Source organism: Geotrypetes seraphini, chromosome 2 (genome assembly GCF_902459505.1).
Source record: "Geotrypetes seraphini chromosome 2, aGeoSer1.1, whole genome shotgun sequence".
Taxonomy (NCBI): Eukaryota; Metazoa; Chordata; class Amphibia; order Gymnophiona; family Dermophiidae; genus Geotrypetes; species Geotrypetes seraphini.
The window spans coordinates 80,660,016-80,678,080 of NC_047085.1; the positions used below are offsets into that span (position 1 = coordinate 80,660,016).

At 48.1% G+C, this 18,065-nt stretch overlaps 1 protein-coding gene across 2 annotated transcripts in view; it reads left to right on the plus strand.

Moving 5' to 3' along the window:
* C2H8orf88 (chromosome 2 C8orf88 homolog) overlaps positions 1-18,065 on the plus strand; it is a 105,483-nt gene that overhangs the window by 26,286 nt on the left and 61,132 nt on the right. For both annotated transcript variants that reach the window (XM_033935296.1, XM_033935297.1), the window contains exon 3: positions 11,147-11,226. In XM_033935296.1, coding sequence (XP_033791187.1) covers positions 11,147-11,226 — 80 coding nt within the window. The remainder of the gene's footprint in view (positions 1-11,146; positions 11,227-18,065) is intronic.

Below are 18,065 nucleotides of genomic sequence, written 5' to 3' on the forward strand. Positions count from 1 at the left end.
ACTTTGTATCTTTTTTAGAATTATTTATTAGGCATTTATTTATTTATTTTACTTCTCTGCACTTTACACACAGACACTGTTATATTTTATATGTTTACTATAGGGTCCAGTATATTTATAGCATTTATCATATTCATTGTTGTATGTATTAGGAAAGTTTTTATCTACAAGGTGTGTTTTCAGGGAGAGTATGTATGTGTTGCCCATTTAACCCCTTCTCCTTGGTGTAAAAAAAAGTCTAGTTGGTTTTGGGTGTGTGAAATTTTGCATGTATCTATTCTCATTTAGACTGCGGTCTGGTGCTGGTCACCTTTTGAGATATTGCCTGAGCCAGAGGTCCACGTTCATTCACTTATGAAGGGTTCATACTGATGTCCATTATTTACTAATTGGTAGATTTGCCCCATCTCCTTAGACTTTTTCTCCCCAAGGACTAGGTGTGTTAGCCAATTTTGTATTGTTTTCATTATTTTTTGGATATTATTTGCTATTATCCATTCAGGGTTTTTACTTGTGCTGTTTTGGCATAGAAATTAAACATGGCAAAATACTCAGAAATTGACACTCAGCCTCCTGTGACTCTGGCATTGACATCGATGCCAGCTGCATCGGTACTGCATCATAAGTGTTGAGCATTAGGCTTCATGAAGTGTAGAGACTCTACTTCATCGATGCTTCCTGCTGCATTGAGGGATGTAGCATGTAAGAAAGCTAAGAAGCATAAACATTCTTCCCATTTTAGGCATACCACTATGTCCGCCCAAGCGTTGACTTCATTGATACAAATTAGCTGTCGACGCCCGGATGACTGTTCTCCATCTATTCATATGATGTCCCTGCAGACATCATATGACATCAAGTTTTATTAGGCCACACCAACTGCTACAGCAGACTGCTATCTTTCCACTTTCTCTTCCGGTACCTGCACTGACTTTCCAGGAGGAGATCTGGGCTATGCTTAGACAAGAGCTTTTGGGACTACTGCAGACTGTCTTCACATGCCTTAAGTGCTACTATGCTGGCCTTAGCCAACCTGAGGATGCATCGGAGTGTCAGTCGAGGACAAGCTTGGGCGGGGGTACTCATAAGAACATAAGAATTGCCACTTCTGGGTCAGACCAGTGGTCCATCCTGCCCAGCAGTCCGTTCACGTGGCAGCCCTTAGATCAAAGACCAGTGCTCTAAATGAGTCCAGCCTCACCTGTGTACGTTCCAGTTTAGCAGGAACCTGTCCAACTTTGTCTTGAATCTCTGGAGGGTGTTTTCCCTATAACAGACTCCGGAAGAGCATTCCAGTGGTCTACCAGTCTCTGGGTGAAGAAGACCTTCCTTATGTTTGTACAGAATCTATCCCCTTTTAGCTTTAGAGAGTGCCCTCTCGTTCTCCCTACCTTAGAGAGGGTGAACAATCTGTCTTTCTACTGTCTATTCCCTTCAGTATCTTGAATGTTTCGATCATGTCCCCTCTGTCTCCTCTTTTCAAGGGAGAATAGGCCCAGTTTCTCCAATCTCTCACTGTACAACATCTCTTCCAGTCCCTTAACCATTTTAGTCGCTCTTTTCTGGACCCTTTCGAGAAGTACCATGTCCTTCTTCATGTATGGCGACCAGTGCTGGACGCAGTACTCCAGGTGAGGGTGCACCATGGCCTGGTACAGCGGCATGATAATCTTCTCTGATCTGTTCATGATCCCCTTCTTTATCATTCCTAGCATTCTGTTTGCCCTTTTCGCCGCCACCGCACATTGCACGGACGGCTTCATCGACTTGTTGATCAGATCTCCCAAATCTCTTTCCTGGGTGGTCTCTCCAAGTGCTGCCCCTGACATCCTGTATTCGTGCATGAGATTTTTGTTACCAACATGCATCACTTTATACTTATCCACGTTGAACCTCATTTGCCATGTCAATGCCCATTTCTTGAGCTTGATTATGTCACGTTGCAGATCATTGCAATCCCCCTGTGTCTTCACTACTCTGAATAACTTTGTATCATCCGCAAATTTAATCACCTCGCTTGTCGTTCCAGTTCGTTTGAAGAGCACAGGCACAAGCACCGAACTCTGCGGCACTCCACTGGTGGCGCTTTTCCAGTCCGAGTATTGTCCATGTAGCCCCACTCTCTGTTTCCTTTGCTCCAGCCAGTTTTTAATTTATATGAGTATTTCACCCTCGATTCCATGGCTTGCAATTTTCTGAAGTAGTCGTTCATGTGGAACCTTGTCAACGCCTTCTGAAAATCCAGATATACAATGTCGACCGGGTCACCCTTGTCTATCTGTCTGTTACTCTCTCAAAGAAGTGCAGCAAGTTCATCAAACACGATCTGCCTTTGCTAAAACCGTGCTCATTAGCCTGTGTCCGTCAAGGTGATCAGTGATGTGTTCCTTTATCAGCAACTCTACCATCTTTCCCAGTACCGAGGTCAGACTCACCGGTCTGTAGTTTCCCGGATCTCCCCTTGAATCTTTCTTGAAGATCGGCATAACATTCACCACCTTCTAGCCTTCTGGAATCTTTCCTAATATGATTGACAGATTGGCTATTAGTTGAAGCAGTTCAGCTATGGTCCCTTTCAGTTCCTTGATGACCCTCAGATGGATGCCATCCGGTCCCGAGGATTTATTACTCTTAAGCCTATCAATCTGCCTACATACCTCCTTTAGACTGACCGTCAATCCTGTCAGCTTTCTGCTTTCGTTTCTAGCATATAGCCTGATGGGTTCCAGTATGCTGTGTAAATCTTTTTCAGTAAATACAAACGCAAAAAATGTGTTCAGTTTGTCGGCGATTGCTTTGTCCTTCTTTAGCGCTCCTTTTATTCCATGGTTATCCAACGGTCCCACTGCTTCCTTCGCGGGTCGTTTCTCCTTAATATATCGAAAGAACAGCTTGAATTTTTTTGCTTCCTTGGCTATTTTTTCCTCGTAATCTCTTTTGGCCCCTTTAACCGCCTTATGGCACCTGCGTTGATGTTGTTTGTGCTTATTCCAGTTTTTGTCCGTTTTTGACCTTTTCTTGTCTCTGAATGCTTCCTTCACCTCTACAATGAACCACGCCGGTTCTTTGTTCTTTTTCCTCTTGGATCCCTTGTTGATACGCGGTATATATAGATTTTGCACCTTGGTGACTGTGTCCTTAAAAAGGGACCAAGCTTGTTCTAGTGCTTATCCTCGCTAGTGCTTATCCTCTAATCTTCTTCCCCACCATGAGTCTCATCCTTTCGTAGTTCCCTTTTCGGAAGTTCAGTACCTTGGCCATCGTTCTGGACCGATGTTTCACCTTTGCGTCCAGGTCGAAGCGGATCATGTTGTGTTCGCTCTTTCCCAGCGTCCCTTCTACTTCTGCATCTTGTGCCGGTCCTTGCAGTCCATTTAGAATTAAGTCCAGAATTGTATTTCCTCTAGTATGTTCCAAGAAACAATCGCCTACAACATCCAAGAATTAGGTCTTCCTAATGCAGCCGGAGGTGCCTAGGTTCCAGTCTATTCCCAGATAGTTGAAGTCACCCATGATAACTGCGTTGCCTCCCTTGCAGTTGCATTTAATCTCGTCCATCATTTCTCCGTCAATTTCTTTGGACTGCCCTGGGGGGTCGATAGTAAATGCCAATCTTTGTTTCCAGTCCATTTGTTCCCAGAATTTTGACCCATAGAGACTCTTTACTTATCCGTCAGTTGTGGCATGCTCTCTCCAGTAGATTCAATTCCCTCTTTGACGTGTATGACAATGCCCCCACCTTTTTGAGCCACTTTGTCTCTGCGGTATAGTTTGTATCCCGGTAGCACAGTGTCTCAGACGTTTTCCTCAGTCCACCATGTTTCCGTGATGCCTATGATGTCAATGTTATCTTTTGTGCCATAGCTTCGGCTCCTTGCATTCGTGTACATACACAATCTTTTTGATCTATCTTGAGTATTTCCCTCTATCTTCTTGCACGGTATCCTCCAGGTATACCGGTTCCCGAACCATTGACTCTTTCTCTCTCTCGGTCGACTGTCGGCTTTCCCCTTCTTCCTAGTTTTAAAACTTCTCAACTTTTCTCTTGATGTTGCTTACAAGTAGCCTCGTTCAGTCTCTGCTGAGGTGGAGTCCGTCCTTCCTGTACAGCTTGCTCTTCCCCCAGAACGTCGTCCAGTTGCGCACAAAGTGGAATCCTTCTTCCTCACATCAGTGCCGCATCTATGCGTTGACTACTTGCAGCTCCATCTGCCTCTTCTCATAAGCCCTGGGTACTGACAGGATCTCCGAGAATGCTATCCTCTGCGTTCTGGTCTTCAGCTTCCTTCCTAGCATCTGGAACTGGTCTTCAGCTTCCTTCCTAGCATCTGGAACTGGTCCTTCAGTACTTCCCTGTTGTAGTTCCTGTTGCTCATGTTGTTCGTCCCTACATGGATCACCACCGCCGTATCTTCTTCTTCCACACTGTCAAGTTTAAAGCTCTCAGCAGGTTAACCAGTCTCTTGCTGGAAACACTTCTTCCCTTCTGTGATAGATGCATACCATCCCTGCTCAGCAGCCCTTGGAAATTCATCTCATGGTTCAGGAAACCGAAACGCTCTCAACAACACCTGTTATGTCCCTTCTGGATTCCATACGCTAGGTTTACAATCCCAACCCCCATAGTCCAGGTGTTGCGGAAATCCACATCTTTTTTGAACACATGCTTCACCTCCTTAGCCTGAGAGTTAGTAAACAATCCCAGTTAAGTCCCAAAGCCAGGACAAGGGGAAATTCCCCATCAACAGAAGTAATTCATGAACTGATTTGTTGTCCAAAATATTAACAAGTGATAGCAGGCACAAAGGCAACTCGGAGAAAACATTGAGGAACAATGTAACACTAATCTGCAGTATGTAGCTAGCACCCTAAGAAAGGCCTTTGGTAATGTATATACTCACAGAAAACTCTCCACAGGATCTGCCAACTGACTGGAAAAGCTTTAAACCTGTAATGAGCGTGACCAAGGCAGAAAGGAGCAAGCTACTCCAAACAACTGAGTGAAGACAGAGTAGGCGGGTTGTATGAAATCCTCCAGGGACTAACAGAAAGAATATTATTAAAGATATAAACCTAATTTTCCATTCTATAACATCCCTTCCTGATTCCATATGCTAGGTCAGGGGTGCCCACACTTTATGGGCTTGCGAGCTACTTTTATAATTACTAAGTCAAAATGATCTACCAACAATAAAATTTTTAAAAAATCACAAAGCACACTGAAAGGCAGAGAAAATGTTAATTATTCATATTCCGGGTTTTTTCAAAGAGGTCACGGCAGATGACTCTATGCAATGTCACCTCAGTAACAAAATACAAAAATAGACAAATATACCCCCTCCCTTTTTACTAAACCACGATAGTAGGTTTTAGCACAGAGAGTTACGCTGAATGCCTTGCACTGCTCTCAATGCTCATAGGCTCCCTGCGCTAAAAAACGTTATTGCGGTTTAGTAAAAGGGAGCCATAGTGCAAAATATAGACAGCAGATATAAATTCTCAAAACAGACACATTTTGATCACTAAATTGAAAATAAAATAATTTTTCCTACCTTTGTTGTTTGGTGATTTCATGAGTCTCTGGTTGCACTTTCTTCTTCTGACTGTGTATCCAATCTTTCTTCCTTACTTTCAGCCTCCTGTATGTTTCCTCTCCTCCAGACCTCATTCTCTCCTCCAACTTTTTCTTTCTGTCTCCCTGTTCCCCCTTCTTTCTGTCTCCCTGTCTGCCCCCTTTCTTTCTTTCTCCATGCCCTCCCCAAGCCACTTGGTTTGCTGCCACCGCTATCGGGGAACAGCCCCCAAGCCACCGCCGTCCCAAGCTTTCCCTGCAGAAGCGTCGCGCTGACCAGCATTCCGCTCCCTGACGTCAATTCTGATGTAGGAGAGGAAGTTCCGGGCCAACAAGGCATTTCTCCCCATTCCATTCAGCCTGAGCCCCATCTCTCCTTGATCCAGCATTTCCCTTATGTGTCTGTCAGAATTACCATTCCACCTATTTTCCAGCATCACCCTTCTTTGTGTCCATCTCACCTATATCCCTATCTCACCACTTTTTCAGAATCTTCATTTGTCTCTGTCCTTGTCTTTACCCCATGTTCACCATTTGCCCTTTCAATGTCTTTATCTCCCCCCACACACTTTTTCAGCATTACTTCTATGTCTCTATTTCACCTCCTCTTCATGTCCCCTCTGTATCTCTATCCTTATTCAGTAGCTCCTGCTTATCCTTTCTCTTCTTTGTGTCACTATCTCCATTTTCAGCTTTCCCCCCTTTTCCTTTGTTAATGCACCCTGTAGCCAGAATCTTTCCACCCTCCCTCCACTCCGGCCCAGCCCAGTATGAAATATTTCCTTTTTGTTTCCCTCCCCTCTCTCTTTCTCTCTCTCTTCTGCTCCCTCACCCAAGAGTCCTGCATCTGGCCCTCTCCCTTCTACCTGCACCCGGCAACACCCCCTGCTCCGTGGCTCTCTTCAGCAACTCGTCAGCAGCGGTGATCAAGATAGGCTGCCGACATCGAGGCCTTCCCTCAACGAGTCCCACCTTTTGTGGAAAAAGGAAGTTGAAACAAGCGGTACTTGCACAGGGTAGGCCCCGACGTCAGAAGCTTGTGTTGATCGCTGCTGCTGAGTTGCCAAAGAGAGCCATGGAGCAGGGGGTGTGGCCGGAAGCAGGTAGAAGGGAGAGTGCCAGATAGGAAGGTTGCTGGAAGAGGTAGAAGTTCCGGAGCATGACACCGACCCGGGCCAGGATGATTTCTTTTTCAGGCTGCTGCTGCTGCCGCCGCCACGCCCCCCTCCCCCCCCCCCCCCGAAATGACAAAAAACAGCCTAAAGTGGATGCCCGGTGTCGGCGTCTTTGACGTGGGGAGAGGAAGACTGATTGGCTTGGTAGATCGGGATGGCAACACGAGTCTATCATGGAGCCCGGGATGGGCTCTGCGATGGACTCACGTTGCCTTCCTGAGCTACCTGTCGATCGCGATTGACATATTGGGCACCCCTGCGCTAGGTGATGTACCAAAACTACAGTAGCTAGGGAGGGACAGAAGAGCCTGCCCTCAAACCCGAGGTCCCAAAAATGGCCTGTAAAACAGGGCAAAAGTATGAAGAGAGGACCAAGAAGCCGCCCTGCAAAATTCATCAGGATGAATCGCACGAGATTCCCCCTATGACGCAGCCACCCATCTCATCGAATGGGTTTTAAGTGAGATTGGAGGCTGCTTGCCGCAGGCGAAGGAAGTTGCGGAAATGGCTATTTTAATCAAACAAGTGATCGGGGACTTGGATGCCGACCTACCACAGTGAGGCGCAGCAATAAGAACAAAAAAATGATCAGACAGCCTGAACTCAATAGTCCTTTCCAAATAAAGGAGCAAGACCCTCTGGTCATCTAATTTGCATAAGATCTGATCATTGCACTCTGAACCTGTTGGATGAAATGCAGGCAACCTAACCTTATGGTGGACTCAGAAAGCTGAGAGCACCTTTGGCAAGAAGGAAGGTACAGCCCAGAGAAAAAACACCTGCATCCATAATATGGAGAAAGAATTCCCTGCACGAAAGACCAAAACCTCCAAAACACATCGTGCTGAAACAATGGTGACCAGAAAAAAACTGTCTTGAATGTTAAGTCCAGAAGAAATTCATCCTTTAGTGGTTCAAAAGGGCCTCACCAAAACCCTGCAAAATGATGTTAAGACTCCACGAAAGAAAAGGAAGACATCAGGGAGGATAGAAACATAGAAAGATGAGGGCAGAAAAGGGCTATAGCCCATCAAGTCTGCCCACTCTACTGACCCACCCCAATTAAGTCTGAGTGCCTTAACTAGACCTTTGTAGGGATCCCACATAGATGTCCCATTTATTCTTAAAGTCAAGCACGCTGGTGGCCTTGACCACCTGCACTGGAAGCTTGTTCCAGTGATCCACCACTCTTTCCGTGAAGAAATACTTCCTGGTGTCACCCTTAAATTTCCCTCCTCTGAGTTTGAGCGGATGCCCTCTTGTGGCCGAGTGTGTGGCGCAGTGGTTGGAGCTACAGCCTCAGCACCCTGGGTTTGTGGGTTCAAACCCTGCGCTGCTCCTTGTGACCCTGGGCAAGTCACTCAGTCCTCCCTAGCCCCAGGTACGTTAGATAGATTGTGAGCCCACAGGGAAAATGCTTGAGTACCTGATTGTAAAAACCGCTTAGATAACTTTGATAGGCGGTATATAATAAACTTGAAACTTCTGATCCCTTGAGAAGGAAGATGTCATCTTCCACCTCGACACGACCTGTGATATATTTAAATGTCTCAATCATGTCCCCCCTCTCCCTGCGTTCTTCTAGAGTGTAGAGCTGCAATTTTTTCAGTCTATCTTTGTATGAGAGACCCTTGAGCCCCGAGATCTTCCTAGTGGCCATCCGCTGAACCAACTCGACTCTAAGCACGTCTTTGCGGTAATGTGGCCTCCAGAATTGCACACAGTACTCCAGATGAGGTCTTACCATGGTTCTGTACAGTGGCATTATGACTTCAGGTTTCCTGCTGACGAAACTTCTATTGATACATCCCATCATTTGTCTTGCCTTGGATGATGCTTTCTCTACCTGTTTGGCAGCCTTCATATCTGCACTGATGATCACTCCCAAGTCTCGTTCTACTGAAGTCCTAGCTAATGTTTCTCCATTTAAGGTGTAAGTTTTGCATGGATTTCTGCTACCGAGGTGCATGACCTTACATTTCTTAGCGTTGAAGCCCAGCTGCCATGTCGAGGACCAGCCTTCCAACGTATGCAGGTCCTGCGTCATACAATCCTGCAAATTACTTTCACTTACTGTATTACATATTTTGGCGTCATCGGCAAATAATGTTACTTTACCCTGAAGCCCTCGGGTCAAGTCCCTTATGAATATGCTAAAAAGGAGTGGACCCAGGACTGAGCCCTATGGCACTCCGCTGGTCACCTCTGATGTCTCAGAGAGGGTGCCGTTGACCACCACCCTCTGAAGTCTACCACTCAGCCAATCATTGACCCATGCAGTTAGTGTCTCACCTAACCCCATTGATTTCATCTTGCTTAATAGCCTGCGGTGTGGGACACTGTCAAAAGCCTTACTGAAATCCAAGTACACTATGTCCAGAGACTCTCCCGAGTCCAACTTTCTTGTTACCCAATCAAAGAAGCTGATGAGATTGGATTGGCATGACCTACCCTTAGTGAATCCATGTTGATTGGGATCCCTCAGATTCCCCTCCTCCAAGATCATGTCTAATTTACGTTTAAGTAGTGTTTCCATGAGTTTACACACTATCGATGTGAGACTCACTGGTCTGTAATTCGCAGCCTCTGCTCTGCAACCCTTTATGTGCGGAGGAATGACGTTAGCTGTCTTCCAGTCCAGGGGGACTCTCCCCGTACGTAGGGAGAGATTGAAGAGCATGGCTAATGGCTCCGCCAGGACATCGCACAGCTCTCTGAGCACTCTTGGGTGCAATTTGTCTGGCCCCATGGATGTAGAAAAAGTACCCCCTTCATACACATTGTCACATCTGAAAGAGCAGTAGGCAAACTAGCACCTTTGCGTGCTCGAAAACACGAAAAGCCTGCAACCTGAACAGTTCAGGGAGGCCACTGCCAGACTTTTGTTTATACCCTCCTGAAGGAAAGCCAAGACTACCTAACTGGGAGCCTTCTCAGGCTCCATCTGATCCTTCCAGGCTTTGGCAGAAGAAGCCATAGGAGAGGGTTACTTTGAGAGCAAGAGTAGAGAGAACTACCTCCGAATAACTGCCCCTCAGCAAGGATAAGAGCTCAAAAGCCATACCTTAAGATCAAAACACCATGGGTTCTCCATGGACATCTGACTGAGAAGAAATCGATGAAAAGGGAACCATAGCTTCTTGTCCCGCTGAAGATGTATGAGAACCGCATACCACTAGCAGCGAGGTCATTCCGGAGCCATTAGAGACACCAGGACTGGATGTGTCACTGCCAGCGGATGACCCGACCAACCAGAAGCTAAGGAGGGAATATCATACAGGAACTTGTGAGCCAGCCATGGCCAAACCAAGGCATCTGGCTCTAGCTTCCATGCTGTTTGTCAATTGGAAAAAGGGGCCCTTATTGGCTTCGCCTAGCCTTCGAAGTCCCTGCCGAAGCCAATAAGACCCTCTGGGGCAAACCTCAGCTTTAGTAAGATCAGACAGAATGCCTCCTGCAAGAGGAACCATGCTCCTGAGACCGGGAACTGTCGGCCATGTTAGATTGCTGGAACATTGATGACTCCGGCCCCATGGGCTGCAGTGAAAGACAAATGATGTGCTTCCGCCCAGTGGAACGCTGTCGATCTTTCTATCCTGAGAGAAAGAGAGCACTAGAGCTCCCTCGTGATGTACATAAGCCACTGCCGTGGCATCGAAGAACTTGCACCGCTGGCCTTTCTGAAGGGGCTGGAGAGCGAGTAGCGCCAGTCGAATTGCCCGAAGCTCCAGATGATAGGTCAACCAACATTATGGACCAGGAGTCCACTGCCCCTGAATGGACCGGGCCCCACAGTCCACAACCCAACAGACTGCCATCTGTCCTAAGAGTCATCCACTCGGAAATCTGAAGAAGCCAGCCCTGACCATGAGAACTCCTAGCAGCCAATTAGCGAAGGAAGGTCGCTCCTGCTGTGGTTCACTGCTGGACTTCAGGGATTTAATAGATATACAGAACGGGAGGGAGGGAGATAAAAGTTATTTAAAGTCAGTCAGGGCAGGAGACGGAAGGAATCCCTCCTGTCCTGGCCCACCGCTGGACCACCATGGATTTAAAAGGTACCTGGGGGGAGGGGAGGTAGTTGTTAAAGTTGGCTGGGGTAGGAGACAGGAGGGATCGCTCCTGTCCTGGCCCACCGTTTGACCACCAGTTCTTACTACAGGCCCGACAAAGGCCTGCAAAAGGTTTGGGAGAGGGGTGGATAGACCTTCATTTTGCCCAAAATCTCTGTTTATATTTGATTATGTACGGTAAGTATATATCTCACTGTATATATAGATGTAAAATGCACATACATACATACTTATGGAATGCATTACTAATGCAATTATTTGGTTTTTGGAAAATGAGATAGCTTGCTAGGTATGTGTTTGCTCATCTCAAATATATTGTATTTCAGCTATCTCAACACGGACAGTTGATTTTCCTGCTGAATTTCCACCAGGTGATCAAGTATGGTTACATGAAGAAGTCAACTGGGTATGTTCCCTAACTCTGAGAATAAAATATTAAAAATGATTGTGGACAGCACAAATTAAGGCTACTGTTTTTTTTAAACTCTGACTATTGTATTCTGCCTAACAGCAATTGAATAGTACATTAAGGCTTCTGGTTAGTCAAAATAAATGTGGTCTTTTGAAGGCAAAGATCAGAAATTAAAAAAGTAAATGTTTTGAAAAAAGATTCCTCAATACTGACGAGATATATTGAGGGCACAGGAATAGGAGATAGCCTTATTCTGGATTCATATAGTATGCCGCTACAGTCCAGGACTCTCTAAGGAGACATAGGCTGTACTTTGCAGACAGCTAAACCTTAGCACACCAATGCATACATAGGAAGTCCTTATAATTTTATGAAATATACTTTATTCTTTATTGAATAAATAAAGTAGATGTACTCACAGTTGGTGGATTTTAAATATTGAAGCTAGAAGTGAAGATTTGAAGAACAGAAGCTTTGTGGCAGAGGTGAGAGGATGGTTAGTAAGGTATTCCAAGTTCCAGAGATGAAATGCTGAATTATTCATGGATGTGGTTGGATAGCTTCAGGTAAAATGTCCTTTGTTCAGGAGAGGCATGTGTTTCAGATGGAAGCAGAAGCATAATTGATCCTGAGCCAAAGGATTATCAGGGAGTACCTGTAGGGCTAGGGAGGGGTGAGAAGAGACCAATAGAGTCGGAGCTTGGCAACAAGTTGCAGAGAGAGGACATACCTTGCAGACCCATCAGAGCAAAGGTTGTAGAGGAAGGAGGTACGGCAGTGAGACTCAAGCTTAGATGAGAGAAAAAGGGAGGCTGTCTTAATAGAAAAAACACTGGCAGTAAAGTTTATACAGGTATGTAAGAGTGGCTGCAGCATGCACGAGACAACATTGCACACAATGCCGTATCATAGCATGAAATGACTGCAGCATTAAAGTTCTGTGGAGTGAGAATAACATTAAACACATCTTAGAATTATAAACTACTATGAAGCTGCTGAGGGCAGAACACTCCCCATCTGTTATCAGTAGATACCACTATTGCTTTTATTAACAAAACATGGCAGCATTCAAAGTCCGTTCAGAGTTCTTAAGTAACTGGAGCTTGCAGGTTGGAAGGCTTTTCTTGATGTCTGTCTTGTAGATGATTTCTCTCTTGTAGTCTCTCAGGGACTAAAATGAGAGATTCTGTTACATCCCTTCCGAATTTCATATGCTAGGTGTTAAATCCCAACTCATAGAAATCGATAAACCTTTTTGAGCACATCCTCCACCCCTTTTTGGCCTGAGAGCTAGCAAACATTTCCAGTTACGATTTCTGCAAGCAATCAGTGCAGAAGTCTTTGCAGTTGCTTTACTTTTTTTTTATTTTTTCACTTAAAGTTCATTTTCTTGCCTTGAGGCCCCTTCCAGATGGTTCCCCTGTTGGAGGAAAGGATGTAGTTCCTCAGTACTGGACTGCTACTTCACAGAGAAATTCTGGTGGATCTGTGGAGCCAGCCTGATGTGTACCACCATTTCTAGACTCGTGGTCCCTTCCCCTGGGAGTCTACTTGCCGGTGACCTTGTCATGGGTTTCAAGTGCAGGCTGTATGTGTTTGGAGTGAAACCCACCCGGGTTTCAAGGCGCAGACTGTCTTTCTCATCTCCAACCGCCTGGGCGAGGATCCTTGTGGGGGGCGGAGGTTGTAGTCGGTATCTGGCCGGCTGGCAGTCTGAAAATTTCAAGCCTGGATCCATTTGAAGCTGTTTCTGAGGTAGAAAATCCTTTTTCTCCATTCTGATGCTGTTTAAAGCTGCTGACAGTCTGGCATTACATAACTGTGAGTAAACCTCCATTATCTCCTATGGGAACTTCAGGGGTGGCTTGTAAAATGATTTTAAAGTCGTTTTTCACAGTTTCTGAGTGTAGGGTTCAGGTCCCCCACCTCCCCAGACTCCAAATCACTATTTTTTATTTTTGTTTTTGCCATTTTGGGCGTGAATTCGTGATGGCGGCCATCTTGGATTTTAAAATCAATCCTTTTTTTTTCTAACTTTTATTTCTGCTTCAAAAACCCCTCGATTTATCACAAAATTATTTTGGATGGACACCCCAGTTCCTAATCTGTTGAGTGTGCACATTGATTGTGCCGGATTGGCGCTGGATCAATGATTGTGTACTGCATGCCGTAGTGCACTCGAGGAGGGGGTGGGAGCTTATGACTTTGCCTTCAAGTAATCTTGGGCTGGGGAGCCAGCCTGGGTTTGTGCCTTCTAAAGAAAATCTCACCTAGAGGCTGTCCTGGAGTCTGGTGCAAAACGCCTGCGTTTCGAGTCTGGGGTCTCCTTTGGTGCGGCGCATGTTCCTCAGCAGCCCTGCCATGGTTGCAGAGTGGGCCTTTTCACCAGATTTTGTGTGGCTCCTCTGAAAGGTGTATTCATGAGAACCAGCTCATTTGACGCAGCCAGCAGACATCGGGGCTTTTTTGATTTTTTGTTCCTGTTCGGGAGCCCTCTTGTCTGACTGTGCCAGACCTCGATTGAAGTAGTTGCCATTCAGATATTATGATTTTTCTGTCTCCTGCCACTGTCTTTAGTTTGGATCCGGTTGATGACTTTGTTGAGGCTGATCTCCTTGGCCGCCCTGAGCATCTGGATTTGGGTGCTGACCCTTCTTCACAGATTTTTATATTTAAAGTTTTTATTAGATTTTCAATTTTAATTACCAAGTATAACTTGTACAGAAAGCAAAATTAGACATATCAAATCCATCATATAAAACAATATCAAGAAAATAAAAATAGATTTTATTAATTGTGCTCAAGTCCTCAAATTGGATCCAAGATGTTATAATCTAGCGAGAAAAACAAAAAAAATTCCGTTAAGATTAAAGCTGGTCAAAGCGATGAGTTAGGCGTATATTCCATCAAAATAGGGCTGAGTTCTTTTTCCAAATGGGTTAGGGACAAAAAGGTTGTCAACTGGTTTGGCTCATAAAAGACATATTTAATAGCTTGATATAGAACAGGGGTCTCAAAGTCCCTCCTTGAGGGCCGCAATCCAGTCGGGTTTTCAGGATTTCCCCAATGAATATGCATGAGATCTATGTGCATGCATTGCTTTCAATGTATATTCATTGGGGAAATCCTGAAAACCTGACTGGATTGCGGCCCTCAAGGAGGGACTTTGAGATCCCTGATATAGAACAATACATTTACAAGGGTGCTGCAAATAAAAAGTGTCACCCAAGGATGTAACCTCAGGCTTCAATAACAAAAATTCTCGATGACGATGCTGCGTCTTTCATACTAAGTCAGGAAACATTTGTACTTTTAAACCTATAAATTTTTTTTGCCTATTTTTGAAGAAAAGTTTTAACAACCATGTTTTATCCCAGGACAAGCAGGCATGATATTCTCACATGTGGGTGACGTCATCTACGGAGCCCCAGCGCGGACAGCTTTTCAAGCAAACTTGCTAGAAGTTTCAAGTTTGCACACTGCACCACGCATGTGCATGCCTTCTCGCCCACTAGAGGGCGCATCCCACCTCGTGGTCCTCAGTTCAATTTTTTCCGCGGAGCCAGAAAGCCCTGTGGATTTGAGCTCCAATTTTGCATTGCCTTTCTGCTGCCGCGTTCCGTTTTTTCGATCGATTCGCGGTGCTCTTTTCTTCTTTGTGTTTTTCATTTGTTTTAAATTAAAAAAAAAAAAATATATATTTTTCTTTTCGTTGGGCTCCGGGGGCTCCCGGCAGCCGTGGCCGCGGGACGTCGGTCGTTCCCGGCCTCCTTTTCCGTTGATGTCCCTTCCTGTTACGGGATTTAAAAAGTGCAGCCGGTGTGAGAGGTTACTTTCCATCACTGACCCTCACCGGTGGTGCATTGTTTGTCTCGGGCCGGATCATCCGACAGCTTCGTGTGATCGCTGTGCTACTTTTCAGGCCAGAGCTCTCCGCCGCCGACGAGCCAGAATGGCGGAATTGTTCGCCGTCGACGCGCCGGCAAAGGCCTCGACGTCGGCCTCGGCCCCGGCCTTGACCTCGGCCTCGGCGCCCTCGGGGGCCTCGGCTTCGCCTCGGCCCTCGACTTCGAAGGCGTCCTCGGGAAAACCGGCTTCGGGTAAGTCCTCTGTTCCATCCCCGTCAGCGAAGAAGCCATCCTCTGCCCCGGCTAAGGCGAGTGGGTGGACCCCGGCCCCGCCTCGGACCCCGGCATCGCACACCCCGAGGGAATACTCGAGACCGAGGTCGCCCTCCAGGGAGTGTGCTCCGGACCCGGAACTCCCGACCTTCGTCGGGATTCCGGCCTTTCAGGACCTCCTCCGAGCTCTTATTTCATCGGAGCTGTCGGGGGCCCTGGAAGTGTTGCAGCGGGCTTCGGTTTCGGCGGCCTCGACCTCGGAGGCCCCGGCCTCGGCGGTCTCGGTCTCGGGTACTGTGGCCCCTTTAACCTCGGCCCCGGCTGTGCCCTCGACCTCGACCTCGGGGGTGCCGCCTGAGCGGAGTGTGCGGCCCAAGGACAAGTTGCGCAGAGTGCGCCGTATTTCCTCCTCCTCCTCCTCGAGGTCTTCCCGGGACGCCTCGCCCTCGACGCGACCTCGGACGGGGCGCCGCTCGAGGAAGCCGAAGCGCCCGCGGGGCTCGCCTCGGAGACGCGATCGTTCCTCGCCGCTCGGGGGCGAGGCGCTGCAGGTATCGGAGTTGCGCCTCGACAACCCGAGGCTCCTCCGATCTCCTCATGGGAAGTCTTCCCGTGCCGCCTCGCCGAGGAAGAGGGAGAGTGCCCCCCGGACCCCGGGGTCCTCACCCAAGGGTTCTTCGAGACGGAGAAATTCTCCTTCCCCCTCGAGGGCCTTGGAAAGGGAATCCTGGGGCTCGGGGTCGGCCAGGGATCCTCATTATTCCCATGAGGCCTCTCCCCTTTCCTCGGTGGGGAGGTCGAGAACCCCGTCTCCTCCAGCCAGGCCGTCCTCATTTTCCACTTTCGTTCAGGACATGGCCCGAGCCCTGGGGTTGGACCTTATGGTCGGTTCTCAATATTCTAAAGAATTTTTGGAGGAGCAAGACCTTCCCACTCCTCCTAGGGAGGTGCCTAGGCTCCCCCTCAATAGAGTCCTCCTGCAGACCTGGTTGAAGAATTTGTCGAACCCTCTTACAGTCACGTCTGTACCTTCTAAAATGGAAGCGAAGTATAGGACGGTGCCCCCTAAAGGGTTTGAAAAGGCGCAGCTCTCCCTCCAGTCTCTTCTGGTGGAGTCTGCCCTTAAGAAATCACAGCCCTCACGGGTTTCTGCGGCGGTTCCACCCGGCAGGGAGGGGCGGACCCTGGACAAGTTTGGCCGTCGCCTCTATTCAAATTCCCTGATGGCCACCAGGGTTCTAAATTATGCCTTCACCTTTTCCTCCTATTTGCGTGGCATGGTGAAGGACCTTCCTCAATATCGAGACTCCTTACCGGACTCCCAAAGAGCAGGATTTGATAAGTTTATGTCCAACCTGTCTCAATTGCGGTTGTACCTCTTTCATGCGGTGTACGATGCATTTGAGCTGGTTTCGAGGGTGTCGGCCTTCGCAGTGGCCATGCGCCGTCTGGCCTGGCTTCGCACCCTCGATATGGACCCAAACCTGCAGGAACGTCTTGCAGACTTGCCTTGTGTGGGGTCCGAGCTATTTGATGAGTCCTTAGATGCGGCGACCAAACGGTTGTCGGAGCAGGAGCGCTCGTTAGCATCCCTGGTCCGCCCCAAACCTAGGCCCCCGCCGCAGAAACCTTTCCGTCCTCCGCCGCGCCGATACCCTCAGAAGTCGACTCCGGCTTTTTCGAGGCCGCCTCCGAGACGTCCGTCTCAGCGAGGCAGAGGGGGACAAACCCAAGCCCCGGCGCAGGGTCCTTCTAAACCCGCGCCTTCCTTTTGACGGGCTGAGCGGACGGGGCGGGTTCCCCTCCGCGAAATCACAGGAACCCCTTCCCATCGGGGGGCGTCTTCGGTTCTTCTACATGGCCTGGACCGAGATAACATCAGACGCTTGGGTGCTCCGGACCGTCTCCGAGGGCTACTCGCTCAACTTTGTGTCCACGCCACCGGATCAACCTCCAGGGGTTGCCTCTTGCAACCGAGCGCAACTCCCCATCCTTCTGGCCGAGGCCAGGGCTTTGTTGAAGCTTCGGGCGGTCGAATCGGTCCCCAAAGACCAGCTGGGGACGGGATTTTACTCCCGTTACTTTTTGGTCCCAAAAAAGACCGGGGACCTACGCCCCATACTGGACCTCAGGAGGCTCAACAAATTCCTGGTCCGGGAGAAGTTTCGGATGCTGTCTCTCCCGGTTTTATATCCTCTCTTGGAGGGAGGGGACTGGATGTGCTCCCTCAACCTGAAGGAAGCATACACCCATGTTCCGGTGCATCCCGCCTTCCGAAGATTTTTACGGTTCCAGGTGCGAGATCTGCACCTTCAGTACAGGGTCCTGCCCTTCGGCCTGGCCTCGTCCCCTCGAGTCTTCACGAAGTGCATGGTGGTGGTCGCGGCTGCCCTGAGGTCTCGTGGGCTTCATGTGTTCCCTTACCTGGACGATTGGCTCATCAAAGCCCCGACCAGGGAGGGGGTTATCTCAGCGACCCGACTGTCTATAGCCTTCCTGCAGAGCCTCGGGTTCGAGATAAATTTTCCCAAATCACAGTTATCCCCGGCCCAGTCTCTTCAATTTATAGGCGCGGTGCTGGACACTGTGCGTCTGCGCTCGTACCTCCCGCCTCCGCGGTTGGAAGCCTTGGTTCGGATGGGCCGTCGAGTTGCCCAACTGCCGGTGGTGTCGGCCCAGCGCATGTTGATACTGCTCGGCCACATGGCATCG